The following is a 21,180-nucleotide window of genomic DNA, read 5'->3' as shown; positions in this document are numbered from 1 at the left end:
TTAAAAATGAGTTGTCCTATGATAAAGAACACACAACCCTATAATTGCATCTCAGACAATAGCAATGAATGTAATAGGTTAAAAAAATTGGTTTGGTCTTCCAAAGCCGTGTTCTCTGTCCAGTGCTGTCTCAGTCCTTCCCTAGTGAAATCCTTATATGCCATGCCTGTTAGCTGGGCAGCTATGGAAGTGAAGGGAGAAGAAATAATGCATCTGAAATTACACTGAAGTCCCAGTATAGCTGCCAGTGTCCCTGCAAATTAATAAGTCATAACAAATCCTAATGAGCTGTGGAGCAGGAAAAATAAGCTTTTCCAGGAGGAATGAACTGGACAGCCTGATCAAAGTACACAATCACTTGATTGGCACAAGCTGATCGTGGGGATCCAGGCACAAGTACAGGAAACAAGGAAGAGAGAGATCTAGTTAATAAGTAATTCCTCACCACAATGCAAGTTTGAGCAACGAATACAGTCTCCCAACAATAAAGACAGTATCTCAGCTGAAACACTCTCCAGCACAAGGATATTACTCCTTTCTCTCACCAAGAAGAAAATGAAAAACAAGACAAGTGTTGTTCCCAGAGAAGGAGAAGCCCAACCTTCCAGGTGTCCAGATAACAGTGCATTCAAACAGCAGAGGCTGCCAGCTTGGAAGCCCCAGCTCACCATTGGATCTGTGCTCTCCAGCTTCTTTCTGACAGGGGCATTCTGCCTCACTGTGGGAGTCTGCCTTGTCCTGTCTGCAAACAGCGTCAGAGAAGTACAGGTTGGTTTGGGAGTGATGTTCTTTGATATTCTCTAAAGTAGAAACCAGGCCAGGTTTGGAGAGAAAAGGCTTTGAGATTTTGCTTTTGAGTAAAGATGATAGCAATGGCTTTATGCTTTGGACATGTGTCCAGCAGCTGGTATTCCTGTACAAATCTTCAGAGGCATCAATAAAATCTGAGCACTGGGTGGTAATATCTGAAATGTGGGTGATAATTACTGCCAAAATGTTGTCATTATCTTCTGGGGTTTTGAAGGGAAATAAGCAAATCCCTCAGAGAGTGTTTGACACTATGAGAACATAAATGTTTGCTGGGCAAAATCTTGAAATACAGGGAGTCCTAATGTTTAAATCCCTCCTGCAGAAAAGGTTATTCAGACCTGTGGTGTTGTGAATAGACTCCTGTTTGGAGCCAACACTGAGCACTACACCCAGGCTGTTCAGTGGGGTGGGCCATAATGCATGAGGGGATTTGTGAAGCATTGCTTGGTCAGCCAGCCCAAGATGCAGGAGTGTTCTTCACTCAGCATTCCTTTGCCAAGGAGCAGACGTGAAAGTTCTGCAAACCAAAAGGCTTTAAACCAGCTTTAAGATAGGGATAAATTTTGTGGTTGTTCATTGAGGCCAAGTCCTCACTCTGCCTCTTCATTTTCAACAATGTTTTTGCCAGTCCAGGGTCACTTAGAAGAGAACAGCTCTGAGAAGCCTTGAACCTAAACCACTAACCTTTTCCTATGAGCATGTTCTTTGTGACAATATCTTTGCTTGTTCTTGTTCGCTTCTCTGACAGATAGATTATTCAGATAAATGCTCAGATTGCACAAAGCTCCGTGAAAACTCCTCTAACTGGAATAAGGAATGCCACTGTTCGATTAATTTCACTCTAAAGGAAGATATATTGGTAAGTGGGTGCAAAAACCAGCTCATACCACCTGTTACTTATATCCCTAAATGATAAAAGACAGTAATTCTGTTCTGTGGAGCTCCTGACTAAATTTGCTTTGTACTTTTTCAGAAGATGTTATGCTCAAAATTTTACACTTTTGCCTGTATTGTTCATTTTGTTATTTATAATCACAACCAGGCCCCTTGGTTGGGAGGTGCCCAAGGAGAAGAAGGGGGTGGAGGAGATGGTGTTTGATTGTGGAGGTGACCTCTCTCTGTCTCTCTCTCTGAATCAGAGGCAAAGCCTTGCCCTTGGCCTGAGACTGGTTGTTGCTGCCCTGCTAAACTTTCAAGTGAGAAGGAAATCTGAAGCTCTGACCACTTTACATAAATAGACCCCTGTAGTCATTTTCCAAGAGTTGTGCTGCTAATCCCCAAGGTCATTGAAATAATTCAAGTTCTAGCAATGTGATTCTGAAGTTTCTTTTGGAAAAAATATCCTTAATTTCCTTCCTTAAACTACCAGGTCGTATTATTGAGACTGTTAAAATGCTTCATGTTCTGCCAAAGAGATTTTATATTTAGTACTGAATAAATGATCCCTTAAAATGACAGTGTAATTTAAAGTCACTTTAGGATTCTTCAGTATTGAGAAGGCTGTTAAAATACTTTGTAATTCTTCAGATTACAGTGATGTTTGAGATGAGAAGTTAATTTAACTGAGTAATGGGTTTTTATAGTTGCATAATTACCTTTCATGCATGATTTGCCTGTCCACGATTCTTCTTTTAATGTGAAGGTTTTTGTGCACCTTCTTTTATGGAAAATGAGTGTCTGTCTTTGCAATATTATTCATAGTCATTGCAAGTTCATGGCCAGCCATGCCATCTTGAGTAAAATAATTATCAGGTTTTGTTTAGTGATTTAAACTATGCTTAATTGTGTGCCAAAACATAAAAACTTACAGTTAGGGTAAAGGTTAGATTCTAGCCCCTGACTGCTGTATTGCTTAGGGTGTAGTTACAGTCATTTTAATATGAGTACTCCCCTCTTTTTTAGCAACTAATAAGATTTCTCATTGCCTTCATGAACTCTCCTTATTGAAGACATTTATCCTTGGATTCTAGGGTGATGTTTTTATGTACTATGGTCTGCAAAACTTCTATCAAAACCATCGTCGGTATGTGAAATCAAGAAGTGACGCGCAGCTGTTAGGCCGAAATGTAAATGTGAGTTTTCTTTTGCTGTTGTAAGATCAGCAGCAGGTGTGCCTTTGACCATATGGAGAACCATAAGTGTGTTTAAGTGGCTCTAGGGAGTAATAAAGTACAGATTTTCAGTCTTTGGTCATAGCTTTTATGCTTGTTCAGGCCATTATGCCTAATAAGTTAATAAGAGAGGAAGGTTGAAGGGGGTGGGGGGTAAATAAAAGATGTCAGTCCTGTCTTGCAGTTCTCAAACCTGCACCTTGTAGTGCTGATTAAAAATACATTGTCTTTTTCAAATAAACGTGCAGAAAACTTTTCCTTCTTGTGTTGTCAGTCTTCTTAGCCAGAAATGTTTTAAGCTGTGCTAGGGAATTAAGTTATTCTAAGTCTTTAGTTTTTCCATCTGGCTTTGGAAGCGGAAAAGGAGCAGGAAAAGGTTAGTTCTGAAAGAAGTGATCATGTAGCGTTCTAAGTATGCAATTCAGAAGTCTGAAGAGGGAGTAGACATCATCACCTGCAGCAGACCTGCATAAGGAAACTGGAGAATGCAATCATGGCATTCAGGCTTTTACTTACAAATCTAAAGCATATGTTCTTGGCTTAAAAGTAGCATTTCTTAATATACACATAGTCCACATGTCCTTTCAGTATATGTGGTGGTTGTGCCATGGTAATCTGTTTTTATAAAATACTTCTTACAACTCTCAAGGCATGTTTCTCATTTCTATAAAATGCTTCTTAAAACTCTCCAGGTGTCCTGTAAGCTTGTTTGTTTGCATAAAGATGCAGCTGCTTTTGGCTTTTGTGCCAATCAGATACACAGCTCATTGGAGTTACTTGGAAATGTTTCTATGTTCAAACCTGAAGATTTATAGTTTCTTATAAAATGGGGTAGGAAAGATGTGGTAAAGCTGAGGTGGACTTCTGTTTTTCATTCTGTATCTTCATACATCAAGATTTGGCCTTGTTGACCTGCAGTAATTTGGCCAGCTACATCTGCTGTTCTCCAGCACTAATTCAGCCCAGGTCAGAATTAAAAAGAAGGTGAAATAAGATGTTCTAGGGTAAACCAAGGCTTCACTGAAGCATTTTCAGTTGTAGCCATTTTACAATAGCAGATCCCCAAACCTGTTTTTTGTAGTCTAGAGCTTACAAGTCAGCAGCAGAATTTGGTGAAGCCCTTAAGTTTCTGTGCCTAGATATGGAAGGTGTTCCTGAACTACAGACCCATTCATTTGATGCCTCTCTAATGTGACCAAAAGGTACTGGAGACTTAATTGTTCAGTGGCTTTTCAGAAGAAGGCATGGGAGGACACCAGTTAAAACCAAATCCTGGGTCTGTGCCTGATTGTTGTGTGGCCTTGAATGCAGATCCAGAGGAGCTACTGCACGCCCTTCAGCACCTACAGGAACGGGACCCCGATGGCGCCGTGCGGGGCCATTGCCAACAGCATGTTCAATGGTACGTGGGACCTTCCTCTGCCTCTTCCTGACTCCCTCTTCACACTATTCCCTTCTCTCAGGCCAGGCAGACCTGCTACTGCAAGGCCTCTACTTTCTCCCATAAAAGGCTTTGTTTGGTGATGCTGCTCTGATGAACATGAGGCTCTGCTTCCTACTGTTTAGTAACTTGGCCCTTGTTTGGAAACTCAGGGAGATTTCTCATTTTCTAAGGCCCTCTTCCATGTGAGTGTACAGCAGGAGTGAGGAATTTAGGCCCTCTTGAAACAAGGATACAACAGATTTCATGTACTTCCTTGTTAAAAGCACATTCCTGTACAGTGATGGGGGAGCCCAGATTCTGCCTTCCCACAATCATGTTCTTAGAAGGAGAGTGTTGTGGTTTTGGTTTGATAATTTGAGATTTCCTGGCTAGAATAGTCTTTCTTCATTCACTTAGGGAGAGAAGTCTCTGTTGTTAATGTTATGGAAACTTCTCTAGAAGAAAACATTTCTCTCCTGGCTCTCCATTTCTACGAATAGCAGCTGCCCGGGGAAATCTGCAGTCGTGAAATCACTCCCATGTTCCACAAGCTTTTCCCACAGCTGTGTTTATGGGCCATGTCAACTTATGGGGTATTGTTTTAAAGATGAGCTATTTAAAGGCAAATTTTCTCATTATTTGTATCTGAAATCATCTTCTTCCTGGCAGCACAGGATCTTCATCACTCTTCTCTCCTCTGTTCAAACTTCTCATAGGATCACAGCTACTTTAACCTCTGCTTACTTTAGCATGGGGGCCTTTGCTTGATATCTACAATTTGAACATTTTGATCTCTCCATACTTTCATGTGGGGAAAAGAGTCTTTTCTTCATACAATGTGCTAAAAAGCACATTCTTATACCGTGATGGGAGAGCCCAGATTTTGCCTTCCCACCATCATGGGCTTAGAAGGAGGGACTCTCCACATTCTCTGCATTACTTTGGATCTTTGGATCTGCCCAGTTTCATTTTTGTTCTAGAATGCTGGAAGCATGCATAGTGTTAATTTGATCGTGGATTTGATCTTTGTAGTCATCTAGTGGGCATAATCTGTTTCTGAATACACTTGGGAGATTTCAGAATGTATCTTTGGAAGGAAAAGCAACAAAAAAACTACAGGCTTTTCTCCACTACCCCATCTTTTTTGTCTTCCAATTTCTACTCCTTGCTCTCACCCTTTTTTTAACCTGTTCCATGCAGCAGGTTTTGAGAAGGCAGCAGCTCTTTCCAAGCAGCTGCACCACCCACACCAGGGGACTTGTGAAAGCCAGTTTCATTCAGTAACTTTAAGATCCATTTGACTTTCGTCTGCCTGCTTACCCACCTGCTGCTGGAAGTGGGATTTACTGGGCTGGACTCAGACCTGGACTCAGACCTGGACTCAGGCCAGCAGAGCCCAGCTGTGTGCAGCCCACACTGTTCTGGAGCCTGGGAGGGAGAGTCAAGACAAGCAGCTGAGCAGGCAGAGCTCAGAGCATTGCAATTCCTATTAATGAAGTGGTGACAAATAGCTGGGGATGTGGTGGGCCACAAAATGAACATTTCCCAGAAGAGTTTTAAGGAGCTGTGTGAACATAGGTTTTCTAGAAGGAAACAAAAGAAAAAGTATGTTTTCATTGATGCTTATGCAGATGAGTTGTGCTTTTCATGTCTCCTAAAAGGCAACCCCTCCCCATCTGTATCATCTGATTGTCCCTGCCCATCATCCCATTGACCGCCTGGGGGTTTACAGAGCTGTTAATGCATCCTATAATGTTTTTGCCTTACGTTAAACTAATCTATATAGGAGAATAGTAATGGATAAAAACAAGGGCTGTTCACCCACTGAAACTGGCCAGCATGGTTAGGCACAATTTTAACTAAATGGTTTTTTATTGAAGAAAATATTTGTGTCCAGTTGGTAAGCAAGCTCTAACTGGCATAAAACTAAAGCAATTTTTATTTCCAAAGGACTGAATTCCCTTGACTCTGCTTTTATCTCTACCTTAGTCCCTGAAAACACATCATGTGTAGCAAAGTTTTGGGACAACTGTCAAAGAAATTCTAGGGGAAACTGGAACAGTAACTTCTGTAACTAGCTAGAGAGCTCAGAAAGTGCTTTGCAAAGAAGGTGGTCCCACAGGAGATGATGGACATGAGAAGCACACACAACATACAGAGAGATTGGTAGGAAATGTTCAGTCTTTAAAACTTCAGTAGTTCTAAGACTCTGGTACCTTAGTTCTTCTAGTGAAATGTGCAGTGCTTCATTCACACCTGGGATGTTCAGATTTTCTATCCACTTGAAAGATGCTTCAATGTGCCATATTTTTGTTAGTCATGCTGGCAATTAGAATGACTGTCTTTGACTCACAGATGTTGCTTTTTGTATTCCCTGCAGATACTATTGATCTGTTTTATAATTATAACTCATCTGTGATTCAAGTGCCACTGCTGAAGACTGGAAACAGTTGGTGGACAGACAAAAATGTGAAATTTCGCAATCCTGAGTCATCCAATCTCTCTGCTGCATTTGCAGGTAAGAATAGTTCTGCTGGTGGTCCTTATCTTTCAATGGCTTCCCTATCTCCCCCTTCATATGTCTCCCATTCTCAGAAAAATCACGTTTGGGAGAAATAGCAAGAAAGCAAGTTGAAGAAGCAGGATTTAGAGGGTGACTGATAGCAGAAGGCACATTTAGCCAAAATACTACCTTTTAACTTTTTTCATCAGCGACCATAGAAATTGAAAAAAAATGGCTTTGGAAGACTGAAGTTAGCCCACATCAACACCCTTCTTTATACTTTCTTGTAATGCCTAATCTGTCCAGAGAAAGCAAGGATGCTGTTGAAAACATCTGTGAAAGAGAATTGCACATCCCATCTTTCTTTCGTGCCTTTGCAGATTCTTGGGCAATTGTGAGACAGGAGAGGCTGCCTTTGTCACTAGTTCTTTCAGACTTGTTTCCTAGGGCTGTTTCCTTGTTATGGTTGATCTCTATTGAGTTGGGGCTAAAGGCTGCCTGTTGTGGATCAGGGCAGTGCTGAGCTGGGTGCAATATGCAAGAATTAATGATCTAAGTGGTTTTCATGGGACAGATTCTAAATGTCATAGGCTGTGCCATTAGGCTGCAAAAAGGTGCCTTTCTGATTGTACAGGACTATATTAATGTGTAAAAATGAAGGCAAGCTCCTCATTATAGAGAACATATTGCTTGCTGAAGAGACAGGAATCCAGAATAAACAGCATTTTCACTTGTGCAAGTCACTTTGTTTCTCCTTTGCAGGAGAAGGTTCTAGTGTGTAGCATTGAAGGTTCTAATGTGTAGCAGCCCCTGGGTACTGTTAAACTGTAAATTCATGTTTGAGGTGAGTGGACATGTTTGGAGCTGCTGTTACCTGGCATATATATAATTTTGGACAGTATCTCATGTCTCTTCCACAGCTCATATTCCGCGTTGGTTGTGTGAGGCCCAGAATCTCAGCAACCACCGTTTTTACAGACAGTGTCTTTCCTGCTTTTTCTCTTTGTGACCAGGCACAGCCAGACCTCCTTACTGGCAGAAGCCAGCGTACCTGTTGGATGAGGAAGATGAGAGGAACAATGGTTATGTGAATGATGACTTCATTATCTGGATGCGAGTGTCGGCCTTTGCCACGTTCCGGAATCTCTACCGGCGCCTCAGACGCGTTCGGCGCTTCGCTGAGGGCCTGCCAGCAGGGAATTACACTTTCAAGATTTCCTACAGTATCCTTTTACATTCCCCAGGGCTCCCAGAGAGTTACAGTGACATGGAGGTGAATAGGATTTGTGTGGGCAACTGGCAAAGAAGCCATGCAGAACACTCCTGTGTCAGGAGAGCCCTCAAGGGATTGGGCCATGTCCTGACTGACAGGAGCTTTTGTGCTGGTGATCTGTCCCCTCACAGCCAACAGTGGGAACTCTGCTGACTAAAGCACTCCTTTTTTCAGCAGGAGTTGTGTCAACATGACCATAAATTCCTCTTCTTTCTCAACTGATAGAAATGTGGTTATAAATGTTCTGTCATGGTTCTATTCTGAAAGCTTCCATGGGAGAGATGAAAGGTAAACTCGTATAACATTCTGGCTACAACATATTAGGTAGAGCTGTGCACTTACCCTCACAGAGACTATGTGGAGTATCATGATAAGCTTCCCAAAAGGCCCATTTTTAACTGAGCTTTCATAGCAAATTAATGCAGTAGCAGTCCTATAAATTATGAATCTGAAATTTACAGTGTTTTGAAAAAGGAAGTATTTCCATGTGCACATAAAGACTGTATCTAAAATAACTGGGTTTCTTACCACCAGCTGCCTACCGCCTCCCAAACCAGCTGGGTTTTTTGATCCAGAATAGCAAAAACATCACCAATGAGTTAAAGGAGTTTTGGCAGCAAATGCAGACCTCAAAACTCTTTCTGCCTTGGAAAACTTTTTGAGCAGTTAATGTACACTTTGTTAGTGAAATCTTAACATCCTTCTCTCAGATTTCCCTGTTACCAAATTCAAGGGGAGGAAGCATGTGATTCTTTCAACCGTGGTGTGGAGTGGTGGAAGTAACCCATTCCTGGGAATTGCCTACCTGGTTTCTGGCACAGCAGCAACCCTGGCAGGTTTTGTCATAACTGGCATCCACTTAAAGCTCAGGAAGAAGAAAACATACTTTCAGAAGCAATAAGGTTCACCTTTCTGAACGGAGACAGAAGTGTGCAGTGAACAAAGAAGGTGCAGCACAGACCTTTCAGACTTTCCCCTGAGCTCTGGACTATTTTCAGTGTCAGGTTTGGTGAATGTAAGCAAAGTGAAGGGCAGGGCTAGTCCATCATCTGAAACCAAATTTACCTGAGATGCCATTCTCATTAATGTACATGTGAGCCTGTATTTTTTTCCTAGGAAACTTGTAGTGAGATGAGTTTCAAACAGCAGATAGCACAGCAGATTAGAATTGCAATGGCAAAGAAATTATGTGGTACCAATATCTGGCCAGAAGTCAGGGTCCATATTAATTTCTTACTCAGCCCATAATTCAGAGAATGTTTCTCTTAACTGGAATGGAGCTTTGGATGGGTAAAAAGTGAAGTCTTGATCCAACAAGAAGCTTGAGTAGGTAGAACTTATTGCTAAAATCTGCTTGTGGGCCACATACATGTGCTTAATGGCTTGGCTTGGGTTTTATATACCTTTTTCAGCTATGCTGAAAAAGCACCCAGTTTATACCAATGCATTCACTCCAGTTTGACACCTGATTTGTGGTTGAATACAGGGGTTTTATCAGGAGTTTGGAGTTTGGTTAGACCAAATTTATTTGATTTATCTAGCAGCTGAGAACTGGAGGGCATCCAATCACTTATTTGCATTTTTTTAAATTATGGTTCAATAGAAATCCTAAATAAAAAGCTCCTTTAATGAAAAATATTTTGGCAGAACCATCTACCTAATTTAACTATTAGACCAAAATTGCACTCCTACCTATCCCATGTGAAAATTCACAAGTTCTTAAACGACACAGAATGGTAATTTATTGTCCATAAAAAACAAAACACCAGAAAATCCATCAATTTAAAGTGAATACTGCAGTTCATGAACAGGTTCATCAATTTTTGTTTCAGTTCAAAATTTTACACATTTTGGACTTATTTCTAGTCTCACAAAATGAAGGAACAGCACTGAAGAATTTAGGTCAAGCATACCATGGTAGATGTGAATTTTTTAAAATAGTTTTTCTGTTGTAAAAGTGCAAGTGGAATAAAACACCTTCAATTACTTTCATACGTATTTTGTGTGCCTTGCCTCTCTCCTAAAAAGCCTTCTCACTAGAACAAGAAAGAAACCACAGACTGGAGCAGGAGAAAGGGATGTGGCACAGGGAGCCTGCCAGCCACTGTCATGGCATCTGCTTTTGAGTGTCTGGGGCTGGGCATGTGGTGACCTGTGACAGATGGCCCCTGCTGGAGGGGTTGGCAGCACAGGAGGTGCAGTTTCCTTGAAGTTCTGCTTTGAAGCTGAGCCATGAGCAGCAGAAGGGGAGCTGCTCTATTCCCAGCCCAGCCTGGGAGGGCAATCCTGCCCCACCAGTGCTTTGTGCTGGCCAGGAAAGGTTCCTGTCCCCTCTGCTCTTCCTGCTTGGGGCCAGTCACCTCCATCCTGAAGCTGCAGAACTGCACCTTGCACTGGATCTGTCAGGAGCTGTGCAAGAACCCCACCCCTCACTGGGCTGGACAAGACAGAGCATGAAGCAGGACATGCAACAATGCTTAAGGTTGTTAGTTTAAATCACTTTTATCAGTGGGACATGCTCCTAAATGTTTTCAGTCCTTTTGAAAATGTAATCCCATGCAGCTCTCTGGAAAGCCCTGATGGGATTTCGTGACAAAGCTGAACTTGTTTTCTGGCTCCTAACAGACCATGGGAACTTCTTTATTTTTCTCTTTCTCTTTCTTTTTTGTGTTTTTTTTTTATTGTCTGAGAAACTGATTTTTGAGAAATGATAGGGGTGGCTAAGTCACGATGCAATTGTCACTGATTTCATTTTTTCATTAAGCATCTGGTAAAAAAGTTAGTTAAAAGAGACTTAATAATGAGGTATGCATTTCAGTGAGTCAGTGTCTATCAGGAAAAAAGTTATCTATAAAACATAGCCCAGCAAGTAGTGTTTGCTCATTATCTCCAAGAGGCTTTTGCAGGAGCCTCTTCTCTTGAAATGTAGATTGTCTTCAAACCCCTCCATAGAGAAGGCCTGTCTTCAAACAAGTCTGTCTGTTTTTCCAGAAGTTGTCTAAGACATTGTTTATAAACCCAAAATCCCATTTTTCTTCTTACCACAGCTTTAAACATGCCTTACATCTTTCTGGTACTCTCTGAGCAGTGTCCTTGGAAGCTCCTGCTTCACGCCCAGCTGTTTCTGTTGTTAGCTCTCAGAAGCTCTGCAGTGTCTGGCTGGGTCAGGATGGTGCTGCCCACACCAGAGCAATGGGAATGGCAGGTCTGATTAATTCCTCCTAGCAGACAGAATCTGCCTTGCTCAAAAGGCTAGAAAATAAGTGTTAGCAACCTTTTTGTGCTTCGTTTTGTGCCAGCGCTGCAGCCACACTGTGAGTCTGCCCCTGTGCCAGAGCTGGCACAATTGTACCTTCTCAAGAAAGCTTTGCAGGTGTGCTCCTCACACTGGGAATACTCCTTTATCTACACGAAATATTTGTTGAATTCCTTTATTCTGCTGCCATATTCTCCTTTGTGCAGGGGCTGGAACAGAAGTGAGAGGCTGGGCTGAAGGACTGGCCTAAGCTAACAGAAAGATGGTAAAAGCCATCATGAACTGCTTCTCATTGTGCCAGGTCCCAGGGGATTGTCCCCTTTTCTTAGCTGCTGATAGCAGCAGGAAGCGCAGGTCCAGGCAAATATACAGTGGGATTTTGAATTAATTTATCCTGGCTATTAGGAGATCATTAGGTCAGTTGGATCAGAGAAAGCAACACTGAGGTTTGGAGGGCAGAGTTTTGAAGCAACCAGAGATGTTGCATTTTTCCTGAGGTACAAACTGCTTTCAGAATACCTGGAGTGTTAGGACCTGTACTGTGTCTTTGGCACAGTGCTGCCTTGGCCCTGGGCATTTGATTTTATGAATTAAGATTATGTGTATTGAGTAAAGAGAAAAAAAATTTAAAAATGCCTTGGTAAAGCTTTCCAAAATAGAATTTTAATTAGCTTATCTATTAATCATACTTTGACCAATAGTAAGTGGGCTCTTTTCTCAGAGAGACTGACTTATGTAGATTTGACAACTCAGTGCAAAGGTGTCTGGGTTTACAATTGCTGAATGACATTGAGCTGTACCTGAAAAGTCTCAAGTCAACAGCAGCACTATGGGGGCTATAACACAAAGCCATAAAATACTAACTGCCATTATTTGTAATATCTTGACACAGCAAAATTATTAAATTATTGGTTCCTTTGTTACCAGCTACCTAAAGCCTTCTCTTGCATCATTGCTGCATTTTCAGTCCCTTTGAGCTAAATGAAATTTTGCCATTTCCTTCACTCTCAACAAAAGAAAGATGCATGTCAGAAATGAGGTTTAGGTTTGGTGAAATGAAATTAATGATGTCATAGATGCTGACAGTACTAGAAAGTGTCAGGGTTTTTTGGGGGTTTTTTTGATTGTTGTTTTGGTTTGGATTTTTGTTTGTTTTTCTTTGTTTGTTTGCTTTTTTGTTTTCTTCATGTTTTTACTTAGAACAGATAAATAAAGGGGGACATTATTTACTCCTTTTTTTGGGGGGGGGAGGTGGGTGGATATTTAGTAAATGGAAAACTGGACAAAGGATTCCTGTTAACAGATGTAATCTAAAATTATATGGTAAAAATGGTCTAAAATAGATAAGCCAAATGGAATATATGTTTCTGGTGTTTGTTTATCATTTTGAAGATTGCAATTACATATGGGAGCATCTTCTGGGATGCTTTAGTTCAGTTTTTAACTATGGCAAAAATATCTGGAGGGGATAAGAAACCATTATTATGAAAAACAGATCTGCAATTTAAATCTCATTTCTAAATTACAGGGAGGTGTAGGGGACATATATATTTTAATGTCAAAACTGTTGTAGTGGTTTTGGTTGCCAGCTCCTTTTAGGATTAAATTTCATTAATGGATATAGCTATATCTTGAAAGAGAGACATAATAATTAATCAGGTGTTACAGAATATTTCAGTAGCACTTCAGTTAGAGAATTTTTCCAAGCCTTTTTCAGGCTTTACAGTCTCATGAATATATGTCCAGTATTTGTCTGCCTTAGTTGGTTTTTCTGTTTCTAATCACAGACATTTGCTTTCATCTAAAAATAAAGGGATGAGTCCTTCATGTGAAACAGATTAGCATGATCACAGACCTATAAAATCTGGAAAAAATAGTTACATGCTGCATCTATTTTATATTAACAACTGTGTTAGATGCAGATTATTAATATTAGTGTTTGGATGGTTTTATTGTAGTGATGCACTGCAATGTAAAATCTTCCTCTCCTTACTCTGAGAAATGAAACTCTAAAGCCAGAGATGGCAGTTCAGGGAAGGGAGGGCTTTGTGAGCCTTGATAATATAAAGAGAAGTTGCAGAGCAATTTGGATTTGAGTTAGATCTAAAAGAGGAGAGAGCATTTGGTTTTGTCACATAAGGTGCTGTCTATCCTCACTGGGAGCAGTAGGTTTGAAACAGCTGATTTGAGAAAAACCTCTAACCACAAAATGAGGGGAAAACCGCAAAATGAGGGGAACAGCGGAAGGGGAGGAAGTACTGGTGCTGCTCTTGGGTGGGGAGGCAAAGAAATTTGGCTGAGCTGCTCAAGATGATGGGATATTCTGACACATGATCTGGAAAGCCCATATGATTTTGAGCAGCAGCCAAGTTAAGGAAAAGTCTCTTGGTTTTCAGTGCAGTCTGAGCTACAGTGCATAGTTTTTGAGCTAAGGTGTTTTGATTGGGTTCTCTGTAATTGTATTATTCCCTGCAATTCCAAGAATAATTTGGTTATGAGCTGGGAGTGCCTTGGGCAGCTGCCTTCAATTTGGTGATCTCTTGTTTCCAAAAGAGGGATTGTGGAACATTTTTTGTTCTGTTTGGGTCCTGCTTTTTCCTTGGGTTATGGAAGCCAGGCAGGGTTTCCTGAAGAGTGGGGGTTGTTTTGCTTTTGCTCACGTTCATGAATGAATGAGAAAACTAAAGGAGGAAGTAGAAAGACCAAGGAGTATTAGGGAAAGTGAAAGGGAAATAGATTGGTGGAGTGTCACTTTTCCATCCCTGAGAAAAGCCCACCAGGAGAGAGAGGATTCCCCTGTCTCCTACCATCAGGCAGAAGGAGGGCACCTGGTGGATGAAGGGGACTGGAAATGGCTCCCTACTCGAGGATGTAATAAAAATTCCTCCTGGCCCCCATCACCTACCCAGGTGCCACTTCAGAATAGGAATGGGGCCCTGGATCTAGAGTCAGCCAGATGATGTAGAAGAAAATTATCTGTCCAGGGAGCCTCCCAATAACTTGGTCTGTCAGAGGGACCACTACCTCTAGCATTGAAAAGTAAAGCAGGGCAGTCCTAGTGGGTGACTCCTTCTGAGGGGGACAGAGGGCCCCATGTGTCAACCAGACCCATCCCACAGAGAGGTCTGCTGCCTCCCTGGGGCCTAGGTTTGGGATATCCCTGGGAGACTGCCTGGGCTGATTCAGCCCTCTGATTATTACCCACTGCTGATACTCCAGGCTGGCAGTGATGAGACTGGAAAGAGGAGTGTCAGGGCAATTAAAAGGGACTTCAGGGCACTGGATCAAGTGGTTGATAGGACAGGAGCACAGGTTGTGTTCTGCTCAGTCCCCTTGGTGGCAGGGATAAATGATGAAAGGAACAGGAGACCCCACATTATCAACAATTGGCTCAAGGGTTGGTGTCATTGGCAGAATTTTGGGCTCTTTGATCATGGGGCAATTTTCACAGCACCTGGACTGCTAGAGCCAGATGGGCTTCATCTATCAAGGGCAAATGATTCTAGCCCATGAATTAGCAAGGCTGATTGAGAGGGCTTTAAATTAGTTTAGAAGGGGGAAGGGGATGCAGCTGGGCTGTCTGGAAGCAGGCCCAAGGGTGGTAAGCCTGAGACAGGAGTGAAATCAGCAGCCCAGCTGAGGTGCATGTACACTGATGCACACAGCATGGGTAACAAACAAGAAGAGCTGTAGGCCATGGTGCAGCAGCAGAGCTGTGATGTAGTTGCCACCACAGAAACATGGTGGGATGGCTCACATGGCTGGAGTCCTGCACTGGATGGCTACAAGCTCTTCAGGAGAGACAGGAGAGAGAGAAGAGGTGAAGGAGAGGTTCTTTGTGTTAGGGAGGCTCTCAACACCGTGGGAATTGAGATTATTGATGATAAAATCAAGTAAGAATGTGTAAGAATGAGGAGGAAGGCCAACAAGGAAGGCATCCTACTGGGAGTCTGTTATCATCCACCCAACCAGGAAGAAGAGATGGACAACTTATTCTGTAAGCAGCTGGAGAATGTTTGAGGATCACCAGCCCTTGTTCTTGTAGGTGATTTTAACCTACCAGACATCTGGGAACATAACACAGCAGAGAAGAGGTCATCCATGAGGTTCTTCGAGTGTGTGGAGGACAACTTTTTGTCACAGCTGGTGAGTGAGCCAGCCTGGGGAGGGACTATGCTAGACCTGCTGTTTGCAAAGAGATGGGCTGGTGGGAGATATGGGGTTGGAGGCCCTCTGGGGCACAGTGATCATGAAATTATAAAGTTCTCAATATTTGGTGAAGCAAGGAAGGGCATCAACAAAACTTCCCCACTCGACTTCCAGAGGGCAGACTTTGGCTTATTCAAGAGACTTATTTTGAGTGTTCCTTGGAAAGCAGCCCTTAAAAACAAAGGAGTCCAGGAAGGATGGACATGCTTCAGAACAGAATTCTTGAAGGCACAGGACCAGACTGTCCCCGTGTGTCAAAAGATGAGCCAATGAGGAAAACAACTCAGTTTATACTGAGTGCCATCCCATGGCACCTCCAGAGTGGCCAGGGTATCAGACCCAGCCAGCATGGGTTTAAGAGGGTCAGGTAAGTCCCACCTGACCAACATGGTCTCCTTTTATGACCAGGTGACCCACCTGGTGGATGCAGGAAAGGCTGTGGATGCTGTGTACCTGGACTTCAGCAAGGCCTTTGACACTGTCTCCCACAGCACACCCCTGGAGAAGCTGCAGCCCAGGGCTTGGACAGGAGCACTCTGTGCTGGGTTAGGAACTGGCTGCATGGCCGGGCCCAGAGAGTGCTGGTGAGGGCGCTGCATCCAGCTGGGGGCAGCCACCAGGGGTGTCCCCCAGGGCTCTGGGCTGGGGCCAGTTCTGTTCAATGTTTTATTGATGGCATGGATGAGGGTGTTGAGCCTTTCGTTGGTAAATTTGCAGATGACACTAAGCTGGGAGAGTGTGTCGATCTGTTGGAAGACAGGAGGGCTTTGCAGAGAGACCTGGATCAGTTGGATGGATGAGCAGAGTCCAGTGGGATGGAGTTTAATAAATCCAAGTGCCAAGTCCTGCATTTTGACCACAATAACCCCCTGCAGCATTATAGGCTGGGGACACTGTGGTTGGACAGTGCCCAGGCAGAAAGGGCCCTGGGGGCACTGGCTGACATGAACATGAGCCAGCAGTGTGCCCTGGTGGCCAAGGAGGCCAAAGGCTCCTGGCCTGTGTCAGGAACAGCGTGGCCAACAGGAGCAGGGAGGTCATTCTGGCCCTGTACTGGCACTGGTGAGGCCACACCTTGAGTGATGTGCCCAGCTCTGGCCCCTCAGTTTAGGAAGGACCTGGAGACGCTCGAGCGCGTCCAGAGGAGGCAACGAGGCTGGAGCGGGGCTGGGAACACAAACCCTGTGAGGAATGACTGAGGGAGCTGGGGATGTTCAGCCTGGAGAAAAGGAGACTCAGGGGTGACCTTATCACTCTCTGCAACTTCCTGAAAGGCGGCTGCAGTGAGGTGGGGTTGGTCTCTTTCTCCAGGTGGCAATGGGCAGAACAAGAGGACATAGTCTTTAGCTGCTCCAGGGGAAGTTTAGGTTCGGAAAAAATTCCTCACTGGAAGAGTGATTAGGCTTTGGAATATTCTGCCCAGGGAGGCGGTGGAGTCACCACCATCCCTGGATGTGTTTAAAAAAAGACTGGATGTGGCACTCAGTGCTATGGTTTAGTTGATGACGTGGTGTTAGGTCATAGGTTGGTTGATGATCTCAAAGGTCTTTTCCACCTTAGAACATTCTGTGATTCTGTGAAAATAGCTCATACCCTAGAAAACTTATTTTTCAGAGAGCTCTAACCAAAATATCTAGTATTTACTGAGTATGTACTATGTACTCTGTGAACAAAAACACACAGCATGAAACAAGATGAAAAGAGGCCCCTTGGTTATACTCCTATGCAATTGCAGTTATTGTCCCTTTGCAGTAAAGTGCCTAAAATTATCCCTCTCAAACTGAAACAATTAAAAAAGCTTGTGAAGAAAATGAAGTTTTCTACTGTGTCAAACCCAGCTACCCAAAGTTATTTGCTTTTTTCCCTGTGGCAGTTCCTGTCTGTAATGAAGACTGTTGCATCACCAGTTATAATGCTGGAGGATTCAGGCTTTAAGATTAGGTTGAAAGGTCTTGAGATTTCTCAGATAACTTATATGAATCCATGGGCTGTCTCTAGGCTGTATAATAAGTGACAATGAACCTGAAAACACTGGAAAACTAAATGTGTCCAAAAACCAGAATGGTCAAGAGATAAAAGTAAGGAAGGCAGTACCTGCCCATAGCACTGGTTGTCCTAACCAGTTAATTAGGGGGGAGAGTGTGGAGCCACTGTGCTGCCTATGAGATGAAATGTGGCACTTAGTGACAGTGCAGAGAGAGGCTTCAGAGCAGCTCAGGACAATGGTAACATCTGCAGTTAATAACCCTGCTCCCCACAGAGGCTGTGCTGGCAATCTGTCACAGCAGCAGGGGACAGCAGGGCCGTGTCCCCAGCACTGGGCAGAAGGAGGGATTCAGTGCTGGGTGCCAAGGACATGCTCCAAGGAAAGGCACTGCCACCCACTTCATCCTGCTGGGTGGCAGGGTGTGCTCCCAAGTTGTGGAATTCGATGACAGCTGAATGCATGGGCTGGCTTTGGCGGCCTGTGTGGTGCCATCCCAGTGTGGGACAGCCAGAAACTGAAATTAGAGTCACTAAAACCAATAAAATAATCAGTGAGTCATCATCTACACCTTACACCAGTGCTTATAGTCAGATTTCTGTCTTTTAAGCTTGTTGACATGAGGCCCAGCAATGATCATGGAAGGCCTTTGAGCAGGTTTTCCTCATGCATTGTCATTTCTGGCTGTGCAGTTAATAAAAATTAATCCTGAGTGAAGCTGATGAGCTAAGAAAAGCTGTAGATAAGATTTTATCTCTGCATGTTCTTGTTACTGATAAAATGAATTAAATACAAGACCTGCTTAACATATGTATGTGGTGATGTTTGCAGGGGTCCCAGGACAAGGGAAGAGATGAGAATCTTAACTCCATATTTCAGAAGGGTGATTTATTATTATATATATTATATTAAAATAAAATTATATATTAAAACTATACTAAAAGAATAGAAGAAAGGATTTCATCACAAGGCTTGAAAGGAATAGAAAAGAATGATAATAAAATCTTGTGACTGACAAAGAGTCTGAGAAAGCTGGACTGTGATTGGCCATTAATTAAAAACAACCACAGGAGACCAATCACAGATCCACCTGTTATATTCCACAGCAGCAGGTAATTATTGTTTACATTTTGTTTCTGAGGCCTCTCAGCTTCTCAGGAGAAAAGAACCTAATGAAAGGATTTTTCATAAAATATGTTTGTGACATATGTATAAACTGTAATTGTGCCAGTGTATTTTAAGCTGTAGCTTGAGGAATTTATCATTCAGATTTCTAAGTTTGTAACTTCACCTCAGGCAACCAGTGGAAAGCCAAGTCTTAACCAACAAGGTCAAGAGTTGCTTTTCAAAGGGAGGTAAGAAAAGGAGAAGGCAGAGCCCAAGCCTGTTGGGCATTTTCATATTTCTTTGCCTTTAGGGCGTTTGATTGGAATGGAATGTCTCACACAGTGTAAGTAAATAGGCTAAGTTTTGTAATTTGGGACTTCTGAAACTTACTTTTTCTGTCAGCACTTCCCACACCAACCTAACAGGTGACAGTGATTCTGTCATAGAAGTAAATGTAGTATGAATGTGTCAGGTGTAATTTTAAGTGTTCTCAGCTGCTGAAAGATTATTTTCTATAATTAATTCAATTTGATAATGCTGAGCTCTTGGGCAAAATATATTCTTTTCCTGTGAGGGAGTGGTATCATTTTAAAGTTTCAGGCTCATACCAGAATTGAGTTGTCCCTATGTAACATGTGTGATCCTCACTGGTGAATTAAGGGCCTGTGAGGAAAACACTGAATTGATCCTAACATTTTCCAGGCAATGGCACTTTCCTTCTCTAGTAGGAAGAATACAAAGTCTGTGGTGTGCTTATTTTTGAGGTCTTTTGAAGACAGTTTTTATTTGAAAATAAGTTATGCTACTGAACAAATGTAAAATAATTTCTCATCATAATACACAGTATAAAGTGGGGTTTTTGTATAAATAATTAGGTTCTGAGCTGAACTTCTTTGATATGAAAGCAAAAATTTTATTTTTATTTTTAAGAGGCAATAACCCACATTCAGAATTCAGGCAACTTTTTACTTACTGGATTTTTTAAAGTATTTGCCATTGGATATTTTTACAGTTTATACAGTCACAATTTTACTTTACTAATTAACCTCCAAAATCATGGTAACAAAATCCACTTGTTTCCATGGAATTACATTTTACATTTACATTCCATGTAAATGCTGTGAGGAAGTAAATTTCAGTGCAGGTGTACTACAGAAAAGCTGATTAAAACAGTGGTATTTTTATATAATTGGTTGTATAGAAAAACTAGGACTTCACATGCTGTTTTTTCCTCAAGTTATGTGAGAATAAGAGTTTGGTTTCATTTTGCAAAACTTAGTAATGCTATATTGAATTGGACCTACATATGGCATCTAACTAGATGTAACTAATTATATGTAATCATATTTACTGTGTACTTCTAAACAAGTATTGAATATATATTATTTGTGCATGTGTTTGCAGATAAGGGATCAGTTAAGAAAAAATAACTTTTTTTAAATTTTAAATTTGTGTTTGGTTCTAGATGCAGCTTCAGAGTTAGGAGACATGGAAAGCATCTGAGGTTAAGTCAGAAGACACACAAAAAGGAATGCCAGGTAAGGATTTATTTAACTATGTGAATGAAAATCTGAAAATATTTGTGTTAGAACTGCAGAACTACAGAACTTGAAAACAGTGACTTTGTCAGATTATCTTACCATGAAAAATGAAAGGGGGAAAAAGACTTTTTGAAACAGAGTAAAATTGTAGATGCAGCTCCTCAGTGTCAGTCTGCTGGATCCGAGATGTTCTGCATCCAAGATGCTGAAAAATTGTGAAGTTTCATAACTAGTTATTTTTAAAAAATCAAACCCTGAAGTGTAACAGTGTTCCCATAGGAAAACAGCTTCCTTGTACCTCTGTCTGCTTGTACCCACAAAGAAATTCATCACTTCACAATTTATGAAGGAGGATTCAGCTGGGATGCAGTGGATCATCTTGGGACTCATTCTTGCAGGCAGCTGTATTAGTACTGGATATCATGTGACTGTGTCATTATTATGTGAGTTTAAAATCTGATACAGATGCAAAGAAATTAAAACTTTTGAAATAATCAGTAATGATTTCAGTCTTTTGATGCTGACAAATTTAGCATCTGCCACTGTTTGGAGTGAGAAGGCTGCCAGTGGAGGTTTTGGTTTCATGAGAGACGTTTGGTTTAATAATCAGCATTCATTTCTGTTTGTTTGCTTTATGCAGAAACCAATACTTTGTGATTATGGTTTCATCTTCCCCTACTATGTTGGGAAAAATGCTATAAAATATGCATAGAAGCATAAATTATTTGTATTTTGCTAAGAAAGCATAATTGATGTACCATTTGTTATAATCTCCTGTTAGGAACTGGAATTTTGTAAGGATGTTGGGTCTTTTTCCTTCACATCAAAGTACAGAATTTTGATCCCATTTAATTTTGAGAAAAAAAGATAACTGTTGAAGTAACATTGCACAAAGTTGTCTTTAATACAGATTACTTAGGAATGCCAGGGTTTGGGGTTTTTTTTTTCTCTTTGTTTGGGTAT

General features: G+C 41.8%; 1 protein-coding gene across 1 annotated transcript; it reads left to right on the top strand.

Moving 5' to 3' along the window:
• Positions 1-336: 336 nt before the first annotated feature.
• LOC128933436 (cell cycle control protein 50C-like) lies at positions 337-10,016 on the top strand. The gene is made up of 7 exons (XM_054270428.1): positions 337-768; positions 1,559-1,669; positions 2,781-2,882; positions 4,233-4,323; positions 6,725-6,862; positions 7,861-8,070; positions 8,831-10,016. Exons 1-7 carry the CDS (start codon positions 556-558, stop codon positions 9,019-9,021), a joined length of 1,056 nt encoding a protein of 351 aa, XP_054126403.1. The 5' UTR covers positions 337-555; the 3' UTR covers positions 9,022-10,016.
• The last annotated feature ends 11,164 nt before the right edge of the window (positions 10,017-21,180 follow it).

This window comes from Melozone crissalis, unplaced genomic scaffold, assembly GCF_028551555.1.
Source record: "Melozone crissalis strain CALT ecotype California unplaced genomic scaffold, PUWL_Pcris_2 ptg000009l_1, whole genome shotgun sequence".
NCBI classification, from domain to species: Eukaryota; Metazoa; Chordata; class Aves; order Passeriformes; family Passerellidae; genus Melozone; species Melozone crissalis.
Note: the sequence above shows the minus strand (reverse complement) of the source record. Positions and strands in the feature narration are given on the sequence as shown.